Source organism: Diospyros lotus, unplaced genomic scaffold, assembly GCF_014633365.1.
Source record: "Diospyros lotus cultivar Yz01 unplaced genomic scaffold, ASM1463336v1 superscaf1, whole genome shotgun sequence".
NCBI lineage: Eukaryota > Viridiplantae > Streptophyta > Magnoliopsida > Ericales > Ebenaceae > Diospyros > Diospyros lotus.
This window is the reverse complement of record NW_026267104.1, coordinates 5,698,943-5,709,235: the sequence shown is the minus strand read 5'-3', so window position 1 is coordinate 5,709,235 and position 10,293 is coordinate 5,698,943. Positions and strand designations below refer to the sequence as shown.

General features: G+C 36.2%; 1 protein-coding gene across 1 annotated transcript; it reads left to right on the top strand.

Moving 5' to 3' along the window:
- LOC127793157 (VQ motif-containing protein 1-like) lies at positions 1-342 on the top strand. Its single transcript, XM_052323940.1, has one exon. The coding sequence runs from the start codon at positions 1-3 to the stop codon at positions 340-342; it is 342 nt and encodes a 113-aa protein (XP_052179900.1).
- Positions 343-10,293: the final 9,951 nt, after the last annotated feature.

The following is a 10,293-nucleotide window of genomic DNA, read 5'->3' as shown; positions in this document are numbered from 1 at the left end:
ATGGCGGCCGGACCAATCCCAGTGCAACAGCCTGCAGTCAAGGTGGTTTACATCGACACTCGTTACGTGGACGTTGATCCCCTCAGCTTCAAATCGGTCGTCCAGAGCCTCACCGGCAAGGACTCCTCCGCCGTTGATATTGCATGGATGACGACGGCAAACAGCTCCATTTCAGGGCAAAAGCGCAAAAGATGCCGCGGCGGTGGCGTTTCAGCTTCATCGGAAGAATACTGCTGCTCGTCGTATGATAAGGGGTTTGAGGGATTGTTGATGGAGCTGCCGCCGCGGCCCATGGAGGAGTTGCGGTGGCTCTGGTCTGAATCAAAATCCCTAGCCACTTAGTGTGTTAACCCGTGATTAACGTATGGCATGCAGTTCGTACGTAGTTTCCTATCTTGATGTATAATGAATTTATTTTGAAATAATAGAATTTAAACAAAATATTTTGTGTTATTATCGTGTTGGGTTGGGTGTAGCTATAACTAGAACATCAAATTATGAACCCAAAGGCAAGGTGCACCTCATGATTCATGACTCACCTTCTTAATTCCACTTAATAATTTACACTCAAATGTCTATATATATACATTATTTGTGGAGGTTATTGTTGTGTACCTATATATGAAGTTATTACTATTTGATTTTCTTCTGATTAAAACCCGATCCAATTCACCTCCATCGAGCCAGCGAACTAGTACATCATCTTAATTTTATGAGGAATGGAAAGGATGTAGGGGTATTCGAATTATCCGGCTACACCATGAGAAAAAAGTTCTAGCTCTCTTTTTCTCTGTTGTTGTCGGGTCACTGGTTTCCACAAGCCAATGGAAGGAAGAGTGGGTTTCGAATTAGCTCAAATAGGGGAGTAAGAGAGAGCTAGTTAACCATGAACCTGTGACACACAGAGACCGAAGCCGACGAAAGGGAAGCTTTCTGGCAGACTATGAGGAACGCCGAAGGCGGCGTAAAGGACAGGCTCGAGGGCTTGTTAAGGAAGGCAGCAAGGGCCGACGTTATTACACGTCTTATGTATTGCTGCTGGGCGCTGCAGCAATGGGAAGCATGCATTCAATACTATCAACAAGCATGTGGACCAAATTCACCAGATTATCCTGTGCTTGGTTGGCTTTTGCCGACAGTTTTTTTTTTTTTTTCTCTAAATAATTAATTCTCATTATACATTTATTTAATTTGTTTTAAAGGGTTTTGGTTTTGAAAGTACTTTAACGTGAATAACCTTAATGCGTACACACAAAATTTTCATACTCTTTTAATATATTTCACGGGACTTTTCATACTAAATACTAAACATAACTATTTCACAATAATTTTATATAATATAAGACAGTTGGTTTTCAATTTCTTTTTACACATTTTAACGTAAAAAATACATCAAATGGTTCAACATGCTTTAGTTGCACGTGAATAACTAATCCTTCGTACATGGATGCATGTCCCACAAGTGTACCTGTTGAAAAAATCAAAATAAACTTCAATTTTGGTATAGATAAAATAAAATTTCCCTTTTTCTATCTTTGATGTCATTCATCATCTTTCTCCCCTCCGAGTCAAGCCTACTCAAAGTCCAATAACATAGAAAGTGGTAGAGTTAGCAAATGGATCGAGCATGCCATAATATGAAAAGTGGTAATTAGTAAATGGATCGAGCAGCTCATGAGCTCGCCCACCCAACCCATCTTATCTTGACTCGGTATTGTAACAAACGGATCGGGCCAATCTTATCCCAAGAATGCAAGTCGTGTCGGGCCAATATTTTGTGGTTCGGCCTGACCCATCAAAATCTTCTAATAATAAATTCTTGTATTTAATTATACATTCTCACAACTTGACTCGGCCACCTTAATCTATTTATTAAGAGTCATAAAGCTATGTCAGGTCTCATTTTTCTTTCTCTGACCTGACCCACCTCTATTGCAGGCTAAATTTAGCTAAGTCCACAAAATGGGTGGGCCAAAGGGAGAGTCCCCAATCCATTTCAGCTCGCCATTTTCCAACTCTAGAAAGTGGCATGTGATTCTGACTCTAGGAGCTTAAACCCCACCTATCACTTCCAACTCTAGAAAGTGGCATGTGATTCTGACTCTAGGAGCTTAATTAAACCCCACCTATCACTAGGTGAATAGTTATAATCACTTTTACTAGTTCTTTCCCCAGATTTTGTGGTTTTAAAATCATTTATCTCATCATTAAAGTGTACGGATTTTGTGGTTTTAAAATCATTTATCTGATCATGTAAAGTGTACCGATCTTCTTAAGTAATTATCTTCATTTTAGAGGGACATTGAAGCTATTTAGAGCTCTCCCTCAATGTTCATGGGTTTTGTCCAAATTCTCTGGATTGTTATTGGGATTCAACATAGGAAATGATAGGATTTAATTGCCTGCTAACTATTTGTGTGTGCGAATCTATGTGGTGATGATTGAGTTCTTGTTATGAAATTGGAGCAAAAACGAATCATAATCAAATCAATCAATTATATAATAACACATAATTTATGTAAAAAATCTAAATTGATAAAAATTACGAGTGAAAATAATAAAATATCACTAAGGGTGTATTTGATTACATTATCTAGAATTTAATTTTAACTAATGATTACCTAAAAAACAAAAACCACCCCACCCCGTTGAAAAATGAATTTTATGAAAAGAATTTTTAAATGTTTGTATCATAAATAATTTTTTCATAGAAAAGTTAAGAATATTTGATTATTTTTATAAAAAAATATGTATAATAATTACACATGATTAAACATTTTCTATGAAAAATGTGTATTATGAAACAGGCCTAACTAAAAATTGATAATTTAAAAGTGATATAATTGTTACTATAATTCCAGCATATTGATCACCTATTTATAAATTTAAAATCATCTATAAATGTACACAAGAAAACATATCCTGATTGAAAGATGATTCTTGAGAATATTCCTTTAAACGAGATAAATCTCATATAAAATTGAATTTGATATTATAATCACAGCCAAATTTAAAGTCATAATCACGGTCAAATTAGGAGTCTCAATCTCAGTCAAATTTGAATTCCGGATCACAATTATAACAAACTCCATCTTGATACAAAATTCAAATATGAAATTATCTAAAAAAATTTCTTTCACAAAATCACAAAGAATTAATCTCCTGATAAATACCAACTAAAATTGCATAATGAAAAATACCACCCAAATCCACATAAAGTTTAATGTATTGGATATCTTCAGTCGCACTTAAAGGATAGCCAAAGATCAACTTCAACATATCTTTGCTTATCGTAATAACTCTATATTTATCAATATAAATTTCCCTTGATAACTCCACCTTCATCGAAATAGATTCGTCCAAAATCACACACATCTTAACATGCTATAGTGAAAATCAAGATATTCCAATCCAATAATAGAATATCATATTTCAAAGTGGCTAATACGAAGATCATATAACCTTAAATAATACCAAGCGATCCATAAACAAAATCTCAATTGAAAACAAACCAAAATATTGGATCTGGATAGCAACTCTAACAAGCAAACATATCTGAAACTAGGTGGCAAATTTGAAGTGGGTATGGAACGGGTCAATAGGTTAAACTAGATTTGGGTTGAGATCTAGGCAAGCTGAAATTGAGAAGCTTGACTGATTCAATAGCAGACAGAGGCAGGATGGGCAACGATTGACGGAGGCAACGATCGAAGAATGGAGGCCAACGTTCGAAGAGGTGATCAAAGGAGGTTGAGCAAGAAACACCAAAAGCAACGGGAACACCAAATTAGAGGAGGAGGCCGATGGTCGCGATGTAAGGAAGGCATTGAAGAAGATGACCAGAGTAAGTCGATGATGAGCTATGCCCGAAAAAGATGAACGATCGTGGTGGTCGTCGTCGGTGAAGGCAGATTGAGGAAGCCCGCTCAATCAACAATAAAGCTGAAACGATGACGTCATAGTACGAGGAAAGCCGATGGCAAAAGCAACGCAAGGTTGTGCGCGATCTACTCCTGAGGTTGGTCATGAGCAGGAAGAAGACCAAGCTGTGTGTGGCAGCAGCAAATGCTGTCGTCAATGGCGACAATGGTTGACGACAGTGGCAGTGGTTGCACGGTTGCAGCTAGCAACCTGTGTTCTAGCTAAAATTTCAAATCCAATGTCTAAGATCTGCCAACAGCTAATGGATTAATTTAACGGCTCTGATATCACTTTGTTATTAAATTGGATCGAAAACAAACCATAATTAAACCAATCAATCACACAATAACACATAATTTACATAGAAAACCCAAATTGAAAAAAACTATAGGTAAAAAGAATAAAATATCATTAACCAAATATTGGTAATATAAAAGTGATATAACTGTCACTAATTTCAAAACATTGATCAATTATTTATAAATCTAAAATCATCTATAAATGTACACAAAAAACTATATTCTGATCGAAAAATGATACATAAAGATATTCTTTCAAGTGAAATAAATTTTACATAAAATCGAATTTGACAATATCATAATCACAATCAAATTCAAAATCATAATTACAGTTAAATTAGGAATCCTAATCTCAATCAAATTTAAATTTCAAATCACAATTATAACACTTGTAAATGAATTGATCTAATAGTGTTATTGTTCTGTTTAATCTCTTATTTGGTTGTGCTATATTGGATCCACTTCCGTTTTTGGTTTTTTATAACCTTTGGTGTACTTGTGGATTGATCATTTAACCTATGCTATGTTATTTTATTATTTTAAACAATCCTTTGGTTAACAATTAACAAATAATTACATAAGACCTATGCACATAAGAGAGAGCATCTTTCTGTTTTCCTTGGCCTATGGTTTTGGGTAATTTTCTAATTAGTTATCTTTCAGTTACGTGACAACATTCGTTACCATAACACTGAAGTCTATAATGAACATTGTTGTCTTAAGCAACTAAATGAATTTGCAAAGCATCAAAATGATAAACTATAAAAAGTCATCGAAGAGCTAAGAAAAGAATTTTCTCATGTCAACATAGTTTATAGCAACTACTTACAATGCACATAATTGGCTTCTCAATAACTTTATGTTCAAATTTTTTTTTTTTCTCTATCCTTTGTTTCTCAAGTTTACCAGCAGCAGTGAGGACCCCTTCTCTGTGGTGACAATGCTAGTTTATAATGGTGGCAACCACTCTTCTCCAACGACGATGTCAACATCTTCTCCGCTACCCCTCTCTCCTATGAATCGAACCCTTTCAATTTGCATATATATAAGGTTTGTAATCCTTCAATTCCTCTCCCTTTTTTCCTATTTTTTAGGTCACCTGACAAATCGAACCCTTTCAATTTGCATATAAGGTTTGTAACCCTTTAATTTATAAAAAGATTTTCTTCGACAACAATAAGAGAAAGTGGCATAAATAATTTTTAAAGCAAAGTCGATTAGTATACAATAAATTAATATATATTTTTAATTAAATAAAATATTTTAACGTGAAACAAATGAAAAGGTTAATTTGACTTATCTTCCCTCGCATTAGATTAGACGCTCTAATTAATATTACAAATATGTAAGATCCTCCCAGCCGGCAAACAAAGGTGCTGGTTGTGGGATCTGGGAAGGATATAAATTGGGCTTGGCTTGGCTTGGTCTTCAATTATGGCCCTCTGCGGTCTATTTTCTGGGCCTTTTCGGCCATCCTTGTCTTGTAAAAGAATTCATTAATGATTTCTTTGTTCCTTTGCTATTTTAAAATAATTGGTATAAAACGATGTCTCACTCTATCAAGCATTCCCCTGCCCCAGCAAAAGGGAAGACAGTGCTAGATTGAAATCTCTCAAACCTATGTACTTAAACCGAAAAACAAAACAAATATCTCAAACCAGCTTAGTTGTCCGTCTATAATTATACTCTCTACAATTCACTTTCATATCTCAACCCCTATTATATTATAAATAATTTACTCTTTACTCTAAGGCCTGTTTGATTGGCCATATTTTTCATGAAAAATAGTTATTTTTCATGTAAATTCTAGTTTTGATGGTGTTTGATTAGCAATATTTTCTAGATAATTTCAATTCTCATTTTTGATCACGTGACCCCCAATTCCCACTTTTGCTGGAAAATCAATTCTTAGGGAGGGGCTGGGAAAAGAAATTCCAAGAAAGAAGAAGAAGAAAAGATGAAGCACGAAGAAGAAGAAGAGGGGAAGCGCAATCGAGAGGAGGAGGGGAAAGGCGGTCGGCGATGGCAGCCGTGACCAGTGAAGATCGGCCATCGACGATGGGCAATGAAGATGGCAACGGCGACGATGGGCAATGAAGATGGCAGCGGCGACGATGGCCGCTGCAATCAGCGTTGGTAGCGATGGGGGGAGGCAGGGAGAAGAACTGGGTTTGGGAGGGAGGGGGAGAGAGAGAGAAAGAGAGAAGACTCCAGCAATAACAGCGATGGGAGAAGGTAGTGATGGCGGCGATGCTTGCTCCAGCGATGGTGGCCATGGGAGAAGGGCAATGATGGCGGCGATGCTTGCTCCAGCGATGGCGACCATGGGAGAAGGCAACAATGGTAGCCATGGGAGAAGGTAGCGATGGCGGCGATGAGAGAAGACGAGGCAGCATGGTCTGGTGCTGCTGGATCTCTCTATTCTCCAACGAAGAACTGGGTTTGGGAGGCAGGGGAGAGAGAGAGAGAGATAGGAGAAGGATGGGAGAAGACGGGTGGGTTTGGAGAGAAAATTACATAGAAAACAAAATTCAATCAAACACTTCTACTTCATAATTTCCATGTAAATAAGTTTTAGGCAATTGAATTGTCTAGAATTTATTTTCTTTCTATGTAAATTCCATGGTTGCAATCAAACAGGCCTAATTTTATTTAAAAAATTATACGTGTTTCAACTACACTCCTTATTCTTCTCTTTATTTCATTTATTTATTTATTAATAAACTTCAATTTTATTTATTTTACCTTATTTATAATTTTTACTATTATAAAAATTTATTAATATTCAAATACACAAATCAATAATCAAATATATAAAATACTCAAATACATACATACAAATAATCAATATTCAAATGCACAAAATAATCAAATATATACATATACATAATCAATATTCAAATGCACAAAATAATCAGATACATATATACACATAATCAATATTCAAATATACAAATCAATAATCAAATCTACAAATACACAATATCACCCGTCCAATACACAAATACATAAACAATGCAAAACAAAATTCACAAACCAATCTACTGGTCGATGAACAACAAGCCAAAAAAATTCACAGATCGATTTGGACAATGAACAACAAGCTGAGAGTGGGGGCACCGCCACCAGTCATTCTGCTCGTTGTCATCCCCGGTTGTTCTGCTGGTTGCCACTGTCGCTTTTGCTGATTGCCACAGCCTCCACTGGTGAGAGCAACTGCCGAATTTGTTGGTCGTCGTAGCCTTCTCTTGTCCAAATCTGGTCACCACAGCCTTCTCTTCTCGGCCTCTGCTGCTCAGATGGCCATGCTCCTTTCTCAAATTTCCTTTGACACAAGTGGAGATCATTTTGGGCTCCGCCAGATTTTTGGCAATTGAGATTTGGCTTGGCGAGTTGCATTGGATGGCTGATATTTGGGTTGCCTTCCTATATTTGCATGAGAAAGTAAAATAGGGAAGCCATATGGAGGTAGTAGCCTTAAGGGTCAATTAGTTTGACTAGGAGCAAGCTCACACACACTGATCTTGTGATCTTTAACTAATTCAAATTACCAAGAATTTAGGTTGATTTTTATTTAAGTAGTACTTTGAGCTCCTAAAAACAAACCCCAGATGAAATTTCATTAGATCCTTGGTAAGCTTTCATCATGTCGACAATTCTAGCCACCTTTACATGTGACCTAACCCCCTGTTTGTGCAGGTAAGGGGGACCATAGAACATAAAAGCACTTTATATCTACACCAAAGTACCTCTAATTACTAGATCAAGTTACCCCACAAATTAAGAAACATGATCCTGACAATATCCACAATGACAGCAGGCACATTTCCCAAGAACCAAACAACGAGGAGGAAAGAAGGAAATAAAGATAGAAAAAAAGGGGAAAAGTAACAAGAAGAAAGAAAGAAAGAAAATGAAAAAAAAGAAAACCTATAACCATTCTTGCTTTTCATTTCTTCAATTCACTTATCTTATGTTGTATCCTTTTTGACAAATGACACCGTGACGGTGGTTTCCAGCAGATGTATGTAACTAACAAATGGGAAATTTTTATATATTGTTGTAGGAAAAATATAAAGTTGATTTTGTAAAAATATATTGTCCTGAAATATACTTAATTATGTGATGTATGTCTAATGAAGTAACATATATGATTATACACACACACATATGAGATAAACTAACTTTTTTATAATTATATAGAGTTTTTTAATGATAAAAATAATCAATAAACTAGAATTATGTAGTTAATATATCATATCAAATAAAAACTTACGTGATATACGTATAAATAAAATGATGTACATAATTACATATATAGGGGATGGCCATAGAATCTTCATGTGGCACGATCACTAGCATCCCTTGGGGGTGCTTATTGATTATTTTCCTCACTTCATTTCTTGTCAGTTCTTTTTTTGCTCCACTGTTAGAGTGTCTGACATTATTGTGCAAGGCACCTAGTGTTAGCTTGAGTCGAGCCTCCCTTAGGCTCTTCAACTTCTTCTTTCTTCAATGTTGGGCCCTCTAGACATTGATGTTGGGCCCTTTACACATCTCTTCCCCTGATCACCCCCAGTGGCTCCCAACTACTGATGGTGCCTTCTTAGTGCATTCTGTAATTAGGGCTTTGTAGAATAGGCGTAATAAGATTCCTTGGTATCGTCTTGTTTAGCATAGATTAGAAGTCTCCTCCTATACTTTTATCAATTGGCTTACTATTAAGGAGCGTATGTCTACTCTCGATCGTCTCAATCTTTATTTGCCTTTTCCTAACAAGTATTACCTTTGCAATACCACTTTTGAGAGCCACAACCATGTGTTCTTTGCTTATTCTTTTTTTTTACAGATTATTTCTTTTCTTAGATGTCAAGTGAAGTTTGTCTAGCCTTAGCATACCTAGTCTCGTGGAATTTTTGTGGTCGCTCATAGATGGCATGGCAAACCCCCGTGAACAGTGGCAGTAAGGCTTAACACTTCAAGCAACTGTTTATTTCATTTGGCAAGAGCATGATAGTTGCCGCTTTTGTGACAATGAGCACTCTTTTTTTCAATTTGTTTTCCAAATCCAAACCTCAATTTGTTCTCGATTAGTTTCAATACGCTTCTCTCATACTTTGTAAGGTTTGACTTTTGTCCATTTTTGGCGCATTTTGGTTTCTTGCTTGCTTTAGTTATTTCTTTCTTCCCTGCCATGATGTTTCCTCATATGCTTCTAATCGTATAGTGTGTGAGTTTGTTTTCTTAGTAGGTCATCCGGTAGGGCTATCCCTTGGGTCATAGATTTCCTTCTGCTACCCCTATGCACATACAAATATGTTCTGGATTTTTGTGGTGGGTTCGGGGGCCGAGGCTATTTTTGTTGGTTGGAAGCCTTCGCATGTGAAGGGTTCTCGTAGAATTCTCTATTTTTTTTTTTTAGTTTTTTTTTTTGCCTTGTAAGTTTGAGACATTTATGTTGTAGCATTGCCGCCCTCATTATTTTTTAGTTTGCTATACTTTTTAGTTCGTGTAGTTTTTGTGTTTGCGGGGTATGCGCTTACTTTTTTCCTTGTTTAATGTATTTTTATTTACAAAAAAATTATATATATATGCACACACATATATTGGATGGAAAGAAGGATGTCTTTGAGCAAACATCTTCAAGCTTGCAATATTAATGCCAATCAACCTTCCAATATTCATGCATGCACCCCTCCCTCACATACTTTCCAGCCCCTTTTCTCTCATGATGATGCCTTCTTTCCATCAGCCAAATGGCTTTTAGAAAGCAATAATGCATGTTCCTTTACAATCCTGTTCCTGATCATCTGTGATGTCTATCCCAAACAAATTAACATGAATCTTTTTTTCTTTTTTTCATTATGTGCAAAAAAGAAATTATAAAGTGCGTGGCATTGACCAGCTAACGAGGACATGGTTGTGTTCCTTGTATTTGAAGTACTGATTCATCAAGGGAACAAAGTAACAACCCCCCCTTTTTTTTTTTCTTTCTAACGATAGTCGTATATATAAAAGAAGGCATCTTAATTATGCTACGTAATAGTGATTGGGAGTTGGATGTACGCATTAA